The sequence below is a fragment of the Calypte anna genome, chromosome 1 (genome assembly GCF_003957555.1).
Source record: "Calypte anna isolate BGI_N300 chromosome 1, bCalAnn1_v1.p, whole genome shotgun sequence".
Taxonomy (NCBI): Eukaryota; Metazoa; Chordata; class Aves; order Apodiformes; family Trochilidae; genus Calypte; species Calypte anna.
In genome coordinates, this window is record NC_044244.1 from 110,178,459 (window position 1) to 110,198,508 (window position 20,050).

General features: G+C 40.7%; 1 protein-coding gene across 1 annotated transcript; it reads left to right on the plus strand.

The window, feature by feature from the left end:
• The first annotated feature begins 2,743 nt into the window (after positions 1–2,743).
• Positions 2,744–19,232, plus strand: LOC103531567 (interferon-induced GTP-binding protein Mx). The gene is made up of 13 exons (XM_030455916.1): positions 2,744–2,956; positions 4,434–4,629; positions 6,309–6,446; positions 7,660–7,814; positions 9,435–9,573; positions 10,059–10,257; positions 11,003–11,081; positions 12,052–12,174; positions 12,781–12,922; positions 13,594–13,752; positions 14,651–14,727; positions 16,184–16,426; positions 18,999–19,232. The coding sequence occupies exons 1-13, from the start codon at positions 2,744–2,746 to the stop codon at positions 19,230–19,232; spliced, it is 2,097 nt and encodes a 698-aa protein (XP_030311776.1).
• The last annotated feature ends 818 nt before the right edge of the window (positions 19,233–20,050 follow it).

Genomic DNA, 20,050 nt, shown 5'->3' on the forward strand with positions numbered 1-20,050 from the left:
CAGCCAGGTAGACCCAGAAATCCACGCACGCCAATTTACTTCACTGCTTGCTGTAGGTATTTTGTTAGCCTGTGTAATCTGCACTGTACACCTAGCTAAAAGGCTTTCTTTTAGGTAAGAGGTAAGATACAGTCCTTGAACTAAAATATTTAAAAGTTGTCAATTTTTTTTTTTGTTCAGATTCCCTGAGGCTCAGTTTCCCAGATGTCACAAATTTGTCTTGCAAGATATTTGTTTTGTTTTTCCTGGTGGCTTTACTACAATATTTTTCCATTTCATCCTATGCATTATAAGGATGGCTAAGGGTTGCTGTATAATTTCTTTCTGAAGGAGGCACATCTGTGTTTAGGACACCATATGCTAAATCCAATACCTGAATAATTCTGAACATAGCCCAGTGAATATAAATAATAATATAAAAAGGACAGAAAATTGCTCCTGGGTAATATTTACCTTAAGTTAAAAGCTTATAGGAAGTGTTCATTCCACTAAATTGAAAGGCCAATAGAGATGGGAGATGCAAGAAAAAGGATTACTGTTAGAGATATTATTATCAGTAGATTATTTCCTGTACCAACAGAAAATCACAAGAGAATCTTGTGACCAGTGAATGAAAAATGTATGTTTGTTGCAGATAAAACACTGAGTGGAAGAAAAGAAGGAAGAAGGAAGAAAAATCTTATAATTCATTAATAGAAAGAGAAAAAAGTTCATACTGAAATATTAAAGAAAGGGGACATGGAGAAAGATGAGAGAACTATAAAATTAATACCTATACAGAAGTTAAAGTAGTTCAGTCATCTTTTCTTACTGGTCTAAACTGCAAAGTTTCCCCATAGTAATTTATTTTTTGTTTTGATAAAGGAGACAGGAATATCTATTAAAATTTTATTACTTTATTAAAAAGAAAGACAATAGAAAATGTGCAATTTATCTGGGTTTTTTCAAAACTTGTTTTACATGTTGAAAGTATAATTCATGTTGTACCTGATCATTTTATTTTGACATCTGTTCAAATTAGAGAACGTGTAAACTTAGTTCAACCAAAAGATTGAAAGCAAAAGTGTATTTCTCCTAGTTAATTTTCCCAAGTATCTTAGTTAAACAGATCTTGGTTTTGGCAGGGGGAGGTTAAAAAAATCTAGCTTTGAAAAAACACTGTTGGTTGTTTTTTTCTTCTTCATATCATCCTCTCTGGAAATCACTTTCCGTGGAAAACGTCACATCAAAAGTTTCAGGTTTCTTCAGTTGCCCATAGAAAATAACCCAACAAAACTTTCACATAAAGAAAAGCTGAAGAGGAAAATTAAAATCCTCCTAGTTCTCCCTTTTCTTACACCATGTCAAGCAAAGTCTCCTTTTCAGAGAGGGTTTTAAGACAGGGTGGGGAGTGGGACTGGCATGCAGAGCTTCTAAAATAGGTGTAAGACTTGCCTCTGATAAATGTCTCTACTGCAAGAGAGCAAGTTGATCACTGCTGGTGGCCCACCCATGTAGAGCCTCCAATGTGCAGCCACATAGCCATGTACTCCTAACCTTAGGTGGCTGAAGTTAAACATTCAGACACTCATCCATCCATGCCCATGCCATACTGACTGAGCTTCCTGAAATGCCTTTCAGCAAAATATTTTATTGAGGGAAAACAAAACAAAATGATTCTTGTTTACTCCTTGGCAACTTGAGCAGCTACCATGAGGGAGGTGAGAGGCTGACAGGGCTTCAGGGCATGCCAGGGAAACCACAGCAAATGGTAGCACATGGGTTGAGAGCAGCCCTGAAGAGAAGGACTTAGGGGTGCTGATGTATGAGGACTTAGGGGTGCTGATGGATGAGAAGGTCAACACAAGCCAGCAGTGCACCCATGTGGCTCAAAAGGCCAACCATATCCTTGGATGCATCAAGAGGAGTGTGGTCAGCAGATCAAGAGATCTGATTTTCCCCTTTTATTCAGGACTTGTGAGAGCCCCACCTCAAATACTGCGTCCTGTTCTGGTGTCCCCACCATAAGAAGGACATAGATCTGTTGGAATGAGTCCAGAGGAGGGCCACAAAGATGATCCAGAGGCTGGAGCACCTCTGCTAAGAGGAGAGGCTGAAGGAGCTGGGATTGTTCAGCCAAAGAGAATACTCCAGAAGGACCTTATATTTGCCTTTCAATACCTCAAAGGAACCTACAGGCAGGCTGGAAAGAGACTTTGCATAAGAGTGTCCAGGGACAGGACAAGGGGAAATGTTTTTAAACTAAAGGACAATAAGTTTAGACTGGATATTAGGAAGATGTTATTTAGTATGAGGATGGTGAGATGCTGGAACAGATTGCCCAGGGAATTTGTGGATGCCTCCTCCCTGGAAGTGTTCAAGGCCAGGTTGGATGAGGCCTTGAGCAACCTTGTCTTGATGAGAGGCATCCCTGCCCACGTCAGGGAGGTTGGAGTAGATAATCTCTAAGGTCCCTTCCAACCTATGCCATTCTATGATTCTATTTTTGAAAACACAAAGGATAAAGAGGCAGGGAGAAGAGTTTTGAGTTAGTACTACGGAGAGCAATTTTGAGTGATTTGAAAAGACTTGTGGCAGTTGGTATTTTCTGAGGGTTTGAATTGGTAAATAAAAGTGGTGTTTCATTCCTCCCTACTATGATGACTATTGCAAGCTTAGTCACTTGGTGCCCTGTGTTTGATTTCAGAAGCTGTACAAAAAGAGTGGCTGGACCAGACAGTAATCACTGTTTAGTGAGGCACTTATGGACAACCAACGTGTGAAGCCAAAAGGTCAACCTACCCAGAAGAAAAGTATTTTTACATCACCTTCCTATCAGTCTTTGGAAGCTTTTGCTGTACCTCTCCCAGTAGACTTAGAAGATGGAGATCCTCTGGTGTTGGAGAACATGACTGGGAGAAAGCCTAACTATGAGCAGAAGGAACTGAAGGCACAGTATTCTACAAGACAGGATAAGGTAATGCAGATATCAGAAGTGGGCATGGATCCTCCCCATTCTTATACCTGTTTTTCACTTTGTGCCCCAGAATCAATTCCCTTGTTTCCTTGGGGTATCTATACTTGTTAGGTCTAAGCAGAGGAGTACTTTTGGGGTCAGGGCCAAGCAGTCATTTGTGTAATTAAGAAAATAGGTACCTGCAATTAATCTTCAGGCATAAAAAAACATGCAGGTGTAAAAAATAGAATGGCAGCAGCCTAGCAATCAATTTAATGTGCAACATGTATCTGTTTCATTGTAATAATTGGCAAATGTTGAACAGAAATCCTAAAATCTGAGATGTTTTTTATTTGCGGCTGTGCTATCTTCAACAGAAACACAAAGAAAGGTTAATAATAACCTGTGTTGAATATTCTACATTGAAATCAGATTTTTAAAAAAATTTGTATTACAGTTAATGAAGTTCCTTGAGAATGGTTAGGATTTACTAGCTAGTAAACATCCTAGTGAAGATAGTAGGGAAGGGTTACCAATAATGTTTTAAAATACCTGCCTCCAGTAATGTGTGCTGTCCTTCTGATCTTACAAGAAAAATGTGCTCTGCTTGATTACAATTGATTGATAGACATTTCAGAGGTGGCTTTTGTGGAAAAAGGTAATGGTGGGAAACTTAAATTTTTCTTTTCAGAAAATCAGGTGTGAGTGTGTCTGTCCCATTAGGGTTCATAAAACATTGTTGTTCTCAAAACTGTATTTCTAAATGCAGCAGTGAGGCTGGAACATGAAGGGAGGAACGGGGAGAAGAGACCAATCTGATCTTTGTAGACTTTATCTGTGTGTATTCAACAGGAGGTGAACCAGTTTTCTAAAAAGCTGGAAATCATTTGGTTTTCTTTTCATGAAGGGGGCCTGCTTTCATATCTGGCATGTGTTTCAAAACAAAACAAATTTTATAATCAGAAATTTAAAAAGAATCATTCATATTCATGCTTAAAATGAAGCAAATGATGATCTAAAAGAAATTAGCCACAGGATGCTACACCAGAATGCTTTTGACATCTATACAAGAACTAAATCTTCAAACCTGAAAACAAAGATTTAATAACCTATTTTGTTCTATTACTTATTACTGAGACTAGTCTTCATTTACAAACACATGATGAGTGGAAAAAAATGTCAGTAAAAAAAAACAAATTAACAAAGAACATGTAATAATGGAGTCTCTTTTTACCCTTTACTTTCTCAGGATAGCTTAGAAAGTTTCACTAAGGATGGTCATTCAGCCAGATTCAAATTTTTTTTTTTGTATTTACAGACACCTGTTTATAACATGGGGGTGGAAGGATGCACAGTGATGTGAACTAGAGTCTAATGCCAGTACATAAGGTTTACTAGAGAATGATGAGCTAGAGAAGATGCCTAAAAGCATTTGGTTTTTGTTTTTGAAACACCTTATTTCAAAAATACGGAGAATTAATTGTAAGTTTAACTCTAGCAGGCAGCAGAACATACCTTGGCCAAGCAATATGAAGAAAAGATCAGACCCTGCATGGATCTCATTGACAACCTAAGAGCTCTTGGAATAGAAAAAGACCTGAGTTTGCCTAAAATTGCAGTGATTGGAGAACAGAGCTCTGGAAAAAGCTCCATCATAGAAGCCCTGTCCGGTGTTGCTCTCCCTAGGGGCAATGGTGAGAATTTACTTTCTCAGGTTTTCACCCAAAATTGACTTAGATGAGGTGGAAGGGTTTTTTTGTTTGTTTCTTTGTGTTTGTTTTTTTTTCCTTTTTTCTTGTTCTGTGACTGAATAATTCCATGACTGAGACTATATCTAAGTGGAGAGACTCCAAGGGCCTTCTCAGCTCTGGTTTTAGTAGAAGAAATGGATGTTCAGGTTGGGCATTGGAGGGAAATGCCAACACAGCAGATATTCTGGGAGATCAGGAGTAAGAAAAGTTTAGTTGCACTTGCCTCGGATTGTGGACAGACTGAAAGGCAGCATCAGTTGACTCACTGCATTTTCCAGCAAAGAGCAGCACAGCAGAGTATCAGTTTCTCATAGAAAACTAGATTTGAAAATGGGCTTTTGGGGCTGGCTTGTGGTTTTTATCAAGATTTTCATACAGATACCTTTTGTGGCAAAAAAAATGTACAAAGATCTTTACCTACAAACATGTGCCTTGGATGTTATTTATGTCTGAAGATTGTTGGAAGACCTTGCAGCTCAAGAAGATTTCCTTTCCAGCTGTATGTGTGTGTTTGTGTGCATACACACATGTACTAGTTGAGGGCTGCAGTATAGGATGGCCACTGAGGTGCTGGAAAGAGTGTAGAGAATGGCAGCTATGCTGCTTAGGGGTCTAGAGAACAGGTCTTAGGAGGGGAGGCTGAGGGAGCTGAAGTTTCTCAGCCTGGAGAAGTGGAGGCTGAGAGGTCATTTTATCTCTCTATATATATCAACCAGAAAGGAGGTTGTTAGTGATGTGTAGCAGCCACTTCTCCCTAGTGACTATCAATAGGACAAGATGGGTTGAAGCTGCACCAGGGGAGGTTCAGATTGGATACTAGGAAAAATTTCTTCACTGAAGGAGTGGTGAAGCATTGGAACAGGCTGCCCAGGGAGGTAGTGGAGTCACCATCCCTGGGGGTATTAAAAAAATGGGTAGATGTGGCACTTCATGTTTAGTGGTTACAGTGGTATAAGGCTGGTGGTCGGACTTTGTGATCTTGAAGGTCTTTTCCAGCCTTGATGATTCTATGATTGTAAGTTCAATATGAGTTGACAATACCATCTAGTCTTTCAGACTACACTTGATGAAAAGTGCACTTGAAAAGTACACTTGAAAAATGTTTTCATAGAATGTAGGTGCAGCACTGAATCAGTTCATCCAGAGAGGTGTGAATCTCTGGATGACATTCATAGAATCATAGAATTGGCTGGGTTGGAAGGGACCTCAGAGATCATCAAGTCCAACCCTTGATCCACTACCACTGCAGTTACCAGACCATGGCACTGAGTGCCACATCCAGTCTCTTTTTGAATATCTCCAGGGAGGGAGAATCCACTACTTCCCTGGGCAGCCCATTCCAATGCCTGATCACCCTATCTGTAAACAAATTCTTTCTAATATCCAACCTAAAGGTCAACCTTAGGTTGTCTTGTCTGCAAAACAAGACATGGATGGACAGACCCATGTCTGTCCCAGTGACACTGTCGCGATGGAGGACAAGATCCCTGTGGCAATGTCTCTTGGAACATTTGTGTTCCTGTGCTAAGTATTAGGCAGCCCTGCTTATGCTATGCAGCACATGGCTGTGTATCATGCAGAGCCACTGCTGAGAGCTCTCTCTGTCTCTGGAACTGCTGCAGGCGTTGTTACTCGATGTCCCTTGGAACTTAAACTGAAGAGAGCAGCTGCCACTCAGGCATGGAAAGGGAAGATTTCTTACCGCAACATCAGCACAGAGCTCCAGAATGCCTCTGAGGTGGAGAGAGCAGTAAGAGAAGGTGAGCTGTAATGTATTGCTCTCTGATTTGTCTTGCTCAATAACCTCTGAATCCTTTCTCCCCTTTTCTTAGGCTGAGCAGCAGCCCCTAGACTCACTTAGTGATTGTAGCTGTAACACCAAGAATTCAGAGCAGAAGAAAGTGGGATAGCATGATATGGCTCTCTCAAGAGTTGCACTACTTACTGCATCAGCACTGAATATGACCCATGATATTCCATAAAACCTCAAGCTGTGTCCTCAGCTGGATGCTGTATGCTCAGTTTGGGGATGCTTTCTGTCAAATTGTAAACAACCCTCAATGGTTCCTGTCCTCAACTCAGAAGTTCAGAGAATGCTTGAGGAGTATATGGCTGGAAATCTTAAGCTTCTGGAGAAAACTGCAAGAAAGCAGAGTGGAGGGCATATAGAGCTTCTGACAGCTAGTGTGATCACAGCCTCAATATGACCTTCCCACGCCACAGCTTTGCTTTTTATGGTATTTCAGGCCATGTTTTTCTTACCCGATGGGCAGTTAAGCATTCTAAACATTAAAATTGGATTGTTGCTATTTCTTCGATAAGCACAGCTCTGTATATTGTTATTTGTCCTAATGGGTTTTCATTAGATTTTCAACTCATTATTTGGATATTTTCAATACATCCTTCCAGAAATGACAAGACAAGTGGTATGAATTGATTAACCTAATTACAGAACTGAAAATCTCTCATGAGAATGATGATGGGGTTTCCTTGCTTCTCTGAACTGTTACTGCCTGATAAGGTTTGCGACAAATTATTTGATCATTCCACCTCTCTATCAAAATATGAAGAATATAGAATAACACCTATTTCTCTTTCAAGGCAGCCAAAGATTATTCAATACTTACAAAGTGTCCTGATGGTGAGGAAGCATTTCTACACTCGACCAGTATTTTATACGATCATTTTCATTGTGGTTTATTTTTACGTATTTTGTCTGCATAAGTTCATAAGTATATGCTCTGTAAAATATTACAGTTCACATTCCAAAAGGCCTCTACCTTATTCACATATTGCATAATTGCCCTAAATTTTTTCATAAGTTGATTAATGTGCATGGCTGGATCTGAAAAAAAGCCAAACCTAAAAGAACCTTAGATGGTAATAGGTACTTTGAAAAGTCATTGCATTCATCTTCACTTTAATGTATTGTTTGAAACTTTTATTCACTGCCTTGCTCTTTTTTCCTCGCAGCCCAGGATGCAGTGGCTGGCACTAGAGGTGCCATTAGTGGAGAATTAATTTCCCTAGATATTTGGTCCCCAGATGCCTCAGATCTGACACTAATTGATCTTCCTGGAATTCCCAGAGCTGCCATGGGGAATCAGCTAAAAGACATTGGGGAACAGGTAAAATTCAGTCTCATATGCCAACCTGTGCACTGGGTCACTTCTGTAACCTACCTCACATGCAAGCCTTTGCTGTTGGATGCTGGAGTTATTATGCTGGGCTTCTGAGCCAGCAACAGAGCTATGCTAACAAATAGGCCTATTTTTCAGGCAAAGAATCGCCACTAGGAACAGTAAGGCCCAGGATCTCCTGTCTGCCCTGTTGAGTAAGAGATTGCTGCTCATGCTAGCTATGAAGGATCCACCTCAGCTGCCTTGACACAGCTTACCTTTGGCAACATGGAATAACCCAGCTGTATGCACCCTGAACACTGCTGGCCCTGTGTCCCTTGGCTAGATCACAGTTTGGAAGATAAATACATCCTAAGATCAGTTCTCTTTTACCAGTTCTGTAGATGTGTTTGGCAAAGCTGAATAGATCTGATTTATAAGCTCTTCTGGAGGAAGGCAGGAAATTGGTCCTCTTAGAGGTTCATTGCTTTCTCAACCCTTACTACAGCACACATCAGAATCATTCCCACCTCATTTTTAACCCATCCCTTAGGGGATCCCAACAGACCTTTTTTGAAGTGAGCATTAAAGGAGAGGGCATCTCTACTTTCCTCTGCCTGCTTCTAAAAGAAATGCTGGGGAATTAAAATAAAACTCTATTTGGACAAGGCCAGCTCTGAGGGTGATGCACAGGAGCTGTGTGTATTGCTTTCCCTAAAAATTCCTTCTGATAGGTACTTGGAGTAAGAGTAACCCAAACTAAACTAGATGTATCAACGAAAATGAGGTAAGATTGGATTGTCAGGGATTTACTTTCTGGGAGAGGACTAATTTAATTTCACGCATAGATAGTATCCTTTCTGTTGTATTCAGAAGAAAGCAAGAGGTGTGACATGATCCCCACACTTCCGTTGTCCCCAGCTGCCTGTTATGCTCCAGAGATGGGGTCTATAGCATTGTGCTATGTTGGAAATTATATTGGGAAGGAAGTAGAGAGGCACCTTTGCTAAAACTTAGGAGAAAAAGAGTCAACTTACTTTAGTATAGGCACAACAGAGCTGTGTGAACCTTTCACAATGCAACACAAACTATGAGAAATTCTTTTAGTTTGACTTTGAAACACAGAAACAATGCCAAGTGGATGTCATGTGCAAATTGTTGGGTTTTTTCACAAATACTCTGAAATTCACTGAAATATAAGCCAAAGACATTTGCTCTGCAATCAGAGATACAAATCTGTGGATTTATCAGCATACTCTAGCTTGCTTTTTTTCTGTAAATCTGTACATAGATGTCAGAACTTGTTTTTTATGTTATCATTTACAAAACAATACCTTTAATATTATTTAATGAAAAATTATATGCATGAGAGGTTAAACTTTACATAGCTTTCAGAACAGGTGTAACAACAGTTTGGGGTCATTTATGAGAGACATTTGGATTAATCTTGACATTAAAAAATACGAGGCATTCTTTTGCTGACTCATTTCCATGCCATCCTTTAGAACGTAATACTGTCCTGTGACATTTAATGATATCAGACAGTGGCTTGTATTGCTAAAAGTGGTTTTATCCTACATTCAAGCCTCTGATTTCACTGAACTTCACTACTGCTGTATTGCATTGCAGATAAAAATGCTACTTAAAAAAATTATTGGCGCCAAAGACACACTCAATTTGGTAGTGGTGCCATGTAATGTGGATATTGCAACAACAGAAGCATTGAAGATGGCTCAAGAGGTGGACCCCAGTGGAGAAAGGACACTAGGTAAGGCAATTTTTAAGCTACAGGTTGAAGAGAAGTGCAAATCTCTTTTTGCCACGTAGGCCTGATGATCTATATTCTACACCAGATCTTGGGAAAAAAATAAAACATCCTAAATAAATTATTTACAAAGCTTGAGATCATCTAGTAGCTCTAAGAATCTCCAATTTCCGAGTCTTGCTGGCATTCATGCTATGAATAGTAGTAAATTGAAGAACTCATGGTTAGTGGTGGGAAAGCTTTGCTGTTGCATGTTAAAAAAGGGTTTACAAGACAAAAGACATGGTGAGAGGCCAACTGTAGAGCAAGTTTTACAATGCAAAGCTCAGGAGCTAAGAGGCTTTTAGGAGAAAACAAAATGAAATTGCTTTATATAAAGCATCGTGTTCCTGCACTGGTGGTGGGGTGTCCTACCCCCACCAGCACCAGCACCTCTCCCACCTTTAACTTCAATGCTCAACTAATTTTCTCTTTGGGTAACTTCACAGGGGTCCTCACAAAGCCCGACCTGGTGGACAGAGGAGCAGAGGAGTCTGTCATTAACATAATACAGAACCGGGTCATCCCCCTTAAAAAAGGTTACATGATTGTGAAGTGTCGTGGGCAGCAGGATGTCTTCAACAAACAGGCCTTGGCCATTGCAATAGAGCAGGAGAGAATATTCTTTGAAACCCACAAACACTTCAGGTACTTCTCGTGTAAAGAAGCTACTTGAAAACAAAATAAAGTCACTTTGAAGTTTCCTGTTGACTTGATATTAGGGCTACAAACCCGTATTAATTATACTTGCGATTTTTTTATTGCCGAAGTGGTGTTGCATTTCAGTAAGCCAGAAGAAATTTACATGTCAAACAAACTTTTCAAATATGTTTTAGATGCAAGTTTGATATAGAACGCTCCTTAACCCTCGGAGAAGTGCAATGAACTTCCGATTAGTCCCAAAGAATTCAAGTTAGGCATCTAAGCACTTCAATGAAAACACTTACATATTTCTATTCACTGGAAAACACAGGGAAGCTCAGCATGAGAAAGGATGCTGCCTGTGCTGAAGGCACATCTCTCCCCAGAACATGACTCATCAGTAATCAAGCATAAAAATGGAGAATGGCAGGTGAAAAGAGTTTTGAATCAATGTATTTCACACATACAGAAATGATACAGCAGCACATTAATCTGCTGTTAGAGTTTGCTGTTTTCAGATTCTTCTCTGTTTGCTTTTGCTTAGCCAGTAGCAGTAGCTGTCAATCAATTCTTGCATGGTAACCATGGTGCCCAGAGTTCTGGGCTGCTGCTGCATCTGTAGTGGTACCCTTCAGAGAGCCCTTCCTTTGTGTAATAGAACTAGTGAAAACAGAGCAGAGCTTAAGTGCTGCCTGCTTGGTCTACTGCACATATGGTCTGTCCAAAATCACCTTCTCCTTTTCTTTTGCAGAATTTTTATGGAAGAAAGAAAGGCTACTATCCCTTATCTGGCAGAGAAGCTCATGAATGAACTTCTGAGATGTATTACTGTAAGTACCGAAGGGGCCATACTTAGATGTTTGGATAAGTCAGTCTCTAGAAAGAAGTTCAGCCGTTCAGCCTTGGATTGCAATTGATTGCAACTGGACTGCATCTTTATAAGCATAGATAGTACCTAATTGTCCTTCAATCCTGCAACAAATTAAGAGGTAAAGAAACCCATACTCTGTCCTCAGATTTGCCTTTAAGCTGAGGATTGACAATAGGTGAATAATTTCATCTACTTGGGACTCATAACTCCTACCTTTTCAGTGGAAACCAAGATATTTATTTTTGTTTGTGAAGAGTGCTGACCAGATGTGTCACAAGTTACTGCGATTAGCTTACTAAAACAGAATATATCCTATTTGTCTGAAAAAATCTTCAAAATCTGAAGATCTAATTGCTTTATTACATAATGGGTTAATATACTAAATACAGGGTTTTAAATATATATATGTAAGTAATATATCTTATTTCATTAAGGGAAAATACTAAAATACACGGAACATCTAAATTCAGTCCTAAAGGACAAAAAGAAAATTAATGTATTTAACTTCACATAAAAACAAGCAACTAAACAGCCACGTTCAGCCAGGTACCTGCCAGGAAGATAGGGGTCAGTACATTCTCTGCATCAGCACCTTCCAAGCACAGCCCATAAGGACATAGTCTTTGGCTCACTGTAAGTGAAAAGTTGCCGTAGACTGCAGCTTCTCTGCCTGCCTTGCAGTGAGGTCCAGCCTGATTTCTCCTGCAAAAAGATCCTAGCGCCCTGCCTTCTCTCAGTGAAGGCTGTATTTCCATTTCCATGCATTCCCACTATCATATGTGGGGTGCAAGGACAGCAAGCACTTAAATGCCCTAGACCAGCAAAGAGAGTGTGCAGCTGTAGGTCATTCTTAGAGGGATTTTATTTTCCTTCCAAAAAGAGGCATCTTCAACCTACCTAAAGGTTCTTCTTTTCTGCCTCCCTCACAGAAAATATTGCCAGCATTAGAGAGCCAACTACGTGAGGTGCTCCAAAAAACACTACAGGATCTACAGAAGTACCGAAGAAGCACCCCCAGAACAGAATCTGAACAGCTGATTTTCCTTGCAGATGTAAGTATTGATTCTGGCTTTGTCACAGATCAGAGCAGGGAGAAAAAGACAGTACCTAAAGTTAGCAAACCATCAGCCTGGACCATCAGTAAGCTTGACGTATTTGTTACTGAAGTGTTTTGAGAGTAACACAGACAAACTTCTGTCAGGAATATATCATACCTACGAATATAATGGACCACAAGAGCTTGTGAACCCTCCTAGCAATTCTTTCCTGTCTTTATGTGACTAGAGAACTGAACTACTCAGTCAATTGGTCAAAATCAAGCATCTCGGAGGGAAAACTGCAGGCCAGCAGAGGTGCTAATGAAAGTTCCTCAGCCTTCAAAGACTTCATACAAGTGTGGTCAACTATCATTTAATTCAATGAATCCACAGGAAAAGAGTACAAAACAAAACAAGTATCAAGTTTATTCTTCTCTAACTGTGCTGTTAAAAAAAACAAAACAAACAAAAATAATGACAGCATGAGCTAAGATGTAAGGGATGTTTTCAATAAACCATGTCTCTAACATCAGATGACTGCAGCTTTACTTAACATATGCAAGTTAGTCTGAAGAAATGAAACTCCACTGCATTGCCTGCTTCTTCTTTAATTCATTACAGATGATCAAACTGTTTAATCAAGACATCACTCAGACAATGCGTGGAGAGGAACAGGTGGTTGGAAATGAAATCAGACTGTTTGCAAAAATCCGCAGGGAGTTTCGAGCATGGGGAGATATTCTCCGACACTGTGATGCAAAGGGTAAGTGCAGAAAACCATCACTTGTAGCTGACCTGAGATTCCATTCCCTTACTTTTAAACCAAGACACAGCATCATCCATTGGCTGTTTTCAAGAAAATGAAAAACAAGAAACTAGGAGCATTCACCTATTGTAGTGTTAGACAGGTTACACTTTGGTCCTTGGGGAGTAAAGACCCATCTGGCATTAAATGCTGTCATTGCGGAGACACCAGTGGATGTCTGTCTTCTCCCTGCAAAGTGATAAAATCAAGACTATGACAAAGAATTGCTTGATGATTCTCTGATATCTTAAATTAAAATAGCTGGTCAGCATGAGATTCATTGGAATAACCCTGTTTAGCGAGTCTGGGGGTTTGTTTTGTTCTGGGATTTTTAAAATTCAGATTGCTAATGGCCACTTCTGTAAGGGTAGCAATTCCAAAAAGAAACAATATTTCTGAGCCCCATCATAATATCTGGGTTGCTTTCTGGCTTGATCCAGTGTGAGAGATGGTTCATTCACGAGCAATAATGTGTGTTAGCTCAATTGTGTAGAAATGGTTTTGCTCAAAAAATAATCTTGGTAGTTGTTCTTCTCAAGAAGAGCATTTCAAAAAGAAATAGACTTGCTTCTTAAATTTGAAACATATAAATTATGTAGGAGTAAAGCAATGTTATTTTAATATTACAGTTATGAAAATTGTACCTAGTAAACTGGTGAAATACGAAGACCAGTGTCGTGGACGGGAGTTCCCAGGCTTCTCCAACCACAGGCTATTTGAGGACATTGTAAGAGAGCAAATGACAGAACTGGAGGAGCCAGCCATTGAGATAATGAACCATGTCTTTGGTATGTCTCACAGGCCACATGAGGCTGTCATGTGGGAGAAACTCATGTGCCTGACATATTTTTCCAGGATAAGCCAACATTCTCAACTGCTGGAGCCAGAGGTCCAGCCTGCATACTGCAGGAGGAAGGGAACCTGAGTCAACCTGGGGACTTGCTTCTTCTCTAGAGCCTCCAGTCTTGACAAGTGGTGTCCAGCATATAGTAATACCTCTCCCAGTGTCTGGTGCAAAGCTGTTAGAAAGTAACTACTAAATAAAGAAGTAAGGGAATGGTATGGTACAAGTACTTGGTGCCAGCCAAGGCACTTGGTACTCCAGGAAGTGACTTTCACAAACCAATGATCTTTGACATTTTGTTACATGATATTGTATGTATACAGTGACTTCTGGGGCTGGGAGAAGGGGTACATAGTTCATCCAGTAAAAAGCACCTGAGAAAAAAGTATGCCTTGATCCCATCTCTCTTGTGTTTGTCTTAAACAGCTTCTACAGCAGCTATGCCAGGCTTGGTGCTCTGTACCATATGCACCAGGTCCTCTTCCTGGGGGGTGAGATGCAGATGTGCTTATGTGGCCAAGTGATGGCACATCTGGTCAGATGGTCTGGTCAGACACAGCTGTAAGCACAGATATTGCTTTAGCAAAGGAATCTCAAAAATATTCGCTCTCTCAGGTGTTACTGAGTTACAGAGTTCTTGAATGATTCACAGTCTTTGACCTAGAAATCTCAATTCCTACTTGTTTATATTGGTCATAGAGGCACAGTGCATCGGTGTAGCTGCTCAGCTATCTCTGGATGAATACATAAAATTTGTAGTTTTCCCAACTCGCATATTAACAACAGCTTAAAAACCTCACTTGCTTATCTGACTCTATTTTGTCTGTCTGTTCTTCCCTTAGGACTGGTTGAAGAGCACTTACTGGCACTCACTAAAAGGCATTTTGCTAATTTTCAAATTCTATACAGAGCTATTAAGGTAAGGCACTGAGATGAGATAAGACAAGAGCAAGACATAATGGAATTTGTAGATACAGCCATGCTTACAGTACCTATCCCATTGCATTTCCCTTTTGCAAAAATGAAATTTCTTGCAGGCTTATATTTTTTATAAAATAAGGAAGAGCTTGAAAATTACATCATGTTTATAATGACACTAATGAAAGAACATTTTGCCTTTCAGTACAACTTTGGGAAGATGTGAAACATATTCCTCATTCATTCTGGTCACTTTCTTGATGCATACAACACAATGCAAAGAAAACCTAGTATGGCTGCCTTTAAGTGTTTATAATTAATTTCAAATTGAAATTCTGCAATGATTTGTAGTCTGGCAGGTGGCCTCAGAGTGCTGAACAGGGCTTTTTCTGTCTCCGAAAGGCAAGCCAGTGTGTTAGGCAGTGTTTTCATCTTTGATAAAAGGGAGAAGCATCAGACAAGCAAAAATTAATTCAGCTCTAAGTTAGAAGATGACTTCACAGTTCGGGGGACTGTATATTTTGGGATGGGGTTAAATCACATGGATGCTGTAGAAGGCCTTTTCTCAGAAAGAGTTCTGAGAAGAGATGAGAAGCAATGCTGGACAGCCAGGAAGCAGAGTCCACTCACAGGGTGCTTGCTTAAGAAGGAAATTCAAAGGCAAATGTGAGTGAAATGGATGGTTTGCTAGTTGACATGCATAGCCAAACCCTATTGAGCTTTTCAGGCCAATCAGGCAGCAAGCAAATAAGCTATTTCCAACACACAGAGAGGTGATGATTAAGGAGGGTCTTTAGGCATAATACAATGAGAAGGATGAAGAGTGAGGAAATTCTGGTAGGCAGTGAAGATGAGAAAAAACGGCAGGTTTCTTCCTTAGGGATGCTAAATATCTTAGGGATGCACTTTAAAAGAATTTGAGGGTGACTGAGGGAACTTTGCTGCCCCCACAGACTTCTAAGTAGAAGTATCAAAAAAGCCAGAAAACATCAGTGGGGTGACAGACAAGGTTGGCTTGCTGACAACACATGAGAAGACGCTGAAGTTTTTCAGAAGGGCAAGGGGGGCAATGGAGTTTACATCCGTGGCTGCTATCACTGCCTACTCCAAAAGGGAGACACAAACAAAATGCATGCAAAAACTGAAGTCAGGCTGAACTCATGGGTTTCCTTTGCTGCTAGTTCCCATCAACAATGTATTTTCTTTTGAGGTCCAAGCACGAGTTTTTGACTGATTCCTCTGGTGTTTAAGGAGACAAAACTGACACATTTTCCTGCTCTTTTGTAACAGAGGAACTGGAACCTAAAGTATTATATTATATTCCCAAGAGCCAGCCTGGGATTAGACAGTGCTGAATGTTGTGCCCACCTTGCTGTTTCCTGGGGACACTGCTAAGCACTGGAGCCTTCGCAAAGGAAGTAAATGTCTGAGAACTTGTTCTTTCTTGTCTCTCCTAGGCCAGAATTGAAGCCATTAAAGAGAAACAAGAAGTGGAGGCTGAAAGACTTATCCGGACCCAGTTTAAAATTGAGAAAATTGTATACTGCCAGGATGACCTTTACATTTCCAATTTAAACAGCAGTAAGGCAGAAAATGCTACCAAAGGTGCCACTGGGAAAGAGGTGAAGCTTGAGCCTGTTTTGAACCAAGTGCCAGACTTTGTCCAGGAAATGATGTCTCGCACAAAGGCCTATTTCAATGTGAGTTTACAGACTGCAACACAGTAGCATATACCCCTCATCCAGATACCAGTATGAGTCAATATTGGTATCAATATGAGTCTTTCATGCACTACTACTACCATGCAGGGAATATGTAGCCAGAGGATGTAAGTGTCTCATCCAGGTACACATGCAGAGCTCCTGCCCAGTGGCAAACATGCAGGGGTAAAGCTGGTCTGATGGTGTCACCACAGTCACTGGAGAGAAGCAGTTGGACAACACAGGATATGGTGATTAGAAAAGGCTGCAGGCTGTCTCAGTGATAGCTTGCTCATAAAACACTTTTTACTTTCCAGTTTGTCATGGCTCCCTGCTGTGGCTGCCCCTTGCTCAGGAAATACAGCATCAGCAAGTGAGTCCTCACACTCCTCCAGCCTTTCATGGAGAAGGGAGGTGGCTCCCTGCTGCCTGCACAGCCCTGCACCACTCAGGTGCTCACCTCTTGGCTTTCCTACGGGGACAAGTGTCAGGGGGAAGAAAGAACAATCATTTACCAGCATGGGGGACAGGGTAGGATGAGGGAGAGCTCTTATAATTAGAAGTTACTGGTATTTGATGGGTGGCAAGCCCTCCTCCCCACCAAAGGAAGCAACAGTGTTAGGATTGCTTTCCCCATGGCAAGTTCACATCATGGTTTTCAAATAGTACTAATTTCCACAAGTTTAGCAACATTCTGTACAGTACTTCAGCATTTGGCAAAGCATCTGAGAGCTCAGTTCAGCTTCAAGCCTCTCTGCATATTCCTAGTGCCAGCAGAAAGTGGTGCCAGTGGCTTGCAGTCGGACCCCTGATGCAGCAGGAGAGGTAACAAAAAGTTAAAATGGATTGAGCTCTCTGTGGAGATCAGAATCCATATGCTGTATTGCAGATAGCTCCATGGAGGTTAAGTCTCCAAAGACAAATGGAATGCTATAACAAAGGCTCATGTTAAAGAAAGAGAGCAAAGCAAACACCCAGCATCAGGATTTGCTTTTTATCTTTTTTTTTAAAACTCCCTCAGAAAGCAACACGTTCAATATTCAATATGCATGAAGCTAGATAGCTCACCTTGAATCTGAAGACTTTGACAAATTCCTGCAATTAAATGTTCAGGCTGCTCAGGCTGATGGAGAGAAAACCATCAGCTTTCAGAGAACAAGAGGCAAAGGCTGAACTGCATAAGCTCTTCACTCCTGCCTTGCTATACACCCTCTGCTGTAACACAGATGTCTAAGATGCTAGTTACAGGTTTTCATAAATGCCCCCAGCGCCATTTTCAATAACAACAAGAGCCAGGGCATCCCATCTCAATGGGATGTATGCACAGCCAAATACACTTTGATGTGTAACCTGTGGTAGGTCTGTTAAGATTGTGGGTAGAGTTTGGCTCCAGAAAAAACATTTAAATAAACCATCTAGGGCACCTAGGTCACCATGTTAAGTAGCTTGTAGAGAACACAGAGGCCCAGTAAGCACTTTAGCTGAATCAGCCAAATTGTTTGCTATTAACTAAGTCTCTGCAAAGTAGAAAAATACCTAAACATCTACTCTTAGATATTTTTCAGCTTCAGCTCTCTCCCATCTTTGTACTCAAAAGATTTGCAGACACTGAGTTCCAGGGGTATCTAAAGCCAGAAACACTTTGACAGCTCTGACAGCCAACTGCCTGAACTCCACAGGACCTACAAGTCAGATGTGCCTCTACCTGGTCTTCCCACTGCCATTTCCAAGTGCCACAGGTGCCACCAAAGGAAAACTGCACCTCTTCATTGCAGCCAGTCACTCAGACATAAGTGCTCACCCGGCACTGGGAGGGCTAGAGGCATCTCCCTCCCTGCACTGGAAAGGTTTTGAACCTCTCATCACCAGCTAATCCTCCAAGCCCTGCAGATGTCTCTGGGGAAAGAGTCCCACATGTTCTTCTAGGTCAATCTATTTCAACTTGCATTAAAAACTTGACAAATTTTCAGGTTAAGCAGAAAATTATCTCACTGAGATATCAATAAGTCTAATGTAAGTACAGTCTAATCTCTCTGTTGCTGAAGACATTTTCACTTGTAACTAAAGCTTGCCCTAAAGCTGTCTTAAATTTAAAAGGACAACCAGGTCAGAAGTACCATCCACATACGGGAATTTGACACCTTTGGGAAAAATCACGGTTTGATTTCCTGTACGAGAACAGGTTGATAGAGTTCAGAGAAGACAGGTTTGACATAAGCAATTGTTCACAAGCACTATTTTTGAGGTTTATTTTGCCCCACATAACTTACCTGCATCGCCAAGCAGGAAACAGCCTGCCTTGTGTTTAGTTTGCTGAGGGGGGAAAAAAAAGAAAAAAAAAATCAACAGCAAACAGCAGCCATTGCTGTAATTCTTAATTTTTGGATCTTTAGGCACAAAAAGAGACTAAGGACAAACATATTTTAGTTCCTAGAAGCACTTACTTCTTGAACAGTAACTCAAGACAACATTATAAAACATGCTGTCACTTCTTATCAGATTACCTACAGTCCCTTCTTTTTAGTTTTCTTTTTGGGAAGCTTCTCTTATGCTTTTCCCCTCCGTCTTGCAGGGAGCAACTAAACGCCTCTCCAATCAGATACCTTTGATCATCCTGTCTTCAGCCCTTCATGACTTTGGGGATACCTTACAGAGCACAACACTGCATCTTTTGCAAGAAAAAGACAAGTTAAGCCTATTCCTTCAGGAAGACAGTGAAGCTGCTAAACATAGGGACTACCTCAGCCAACGAGCTGATCGTCTCACCAAAGCCTGCCAATACCTGAAAGCCTTCACCTCACTGTAGCTTTCTTAATTTTTCAGAAGTAGTGTAAAATTCCCTAAAACTGTAGCATCAGCAAGACCTTTAATACTAATTTCTAGTGTTCAGTTCTCCGTAATCATTTGTATACAAATACCTGCCCTTGTGTCAAGTGCTCCACTGGGCAAGTTGCAATTAAATAAACATTATGCCATCTGTAAACACATAACATATGAAGACTATACAATTAGTGAAATAAATACTTAAAAGCAAGAGCTCTAAGGGCTGTTTTGTGGGTTTGGTTGTTGTTTATTTTTTTACTGATAGGGTCTTTCAGCTGTATAACCCACGAACTGTAGAAATAAAATCATAACTAAGATTCATGGATGAAGCTTACTGCAAAACTCCAGCAACCCCCCAGTTCCTTTTGTGCTTTTGCCTTCTTTATTATTTTTCCTGTCATTCTTAAATACCACCCCAGTAGGCAGAGAGAGGGTGTACACAGGGGGCAAGAAAGAGTTCCAGCCTAGAAGGAAAAGAAACTTAACTTCATCTGATCCACAGGATGCTGTTCATTCCACTTCTACTTTTTGAGTTCTTTGATAAAGAAGGCTTTTTCTTTTGGATGCCTGGAGCATTGCCTGAAATTTTGGAGTTGATGGGCCATTCACTAGATGGCAGGATTGGGATGTCCAAAAAGGATTAAATCACACAGGATGTTTAACATTTGGTGTCTCAGCATGTGGCTTGCTGCCTTTCTCCCTCTCGGGGAAGCTGATGTAAAATATAACAGCGCTCACTGCTCACATACTATTGAGAACTCTGTCTCTCACACCTAGAGAAGAGAGGCAGGCACTCATTGC

Excerpts from the sequence above, each read along its gene's own strand:
- LOC103531567 (XM_030455916.1), top strand. The coding sequence starts at position 2,744 with ATGGACAACCAACGTGTGAAGCCAAAAGGTCAACCTACCCAGAAGAAA. Across the intron at positions 7,815-9,434 it reads TAAAAGACATTGGGGAACAG|ATAAAAATGCTACTTAAAAA; the intron begins GTAAAATTCAGT and ends ATTGCATTGCAG. Across the intron at positions 14,728-16,183 it reads TTCTATACAGAGCTATTAAG|GCCAGAATTGAAGCCATTAA; the intron begins GTAAGGCACTGA and ends TGTCTCTCCTAG.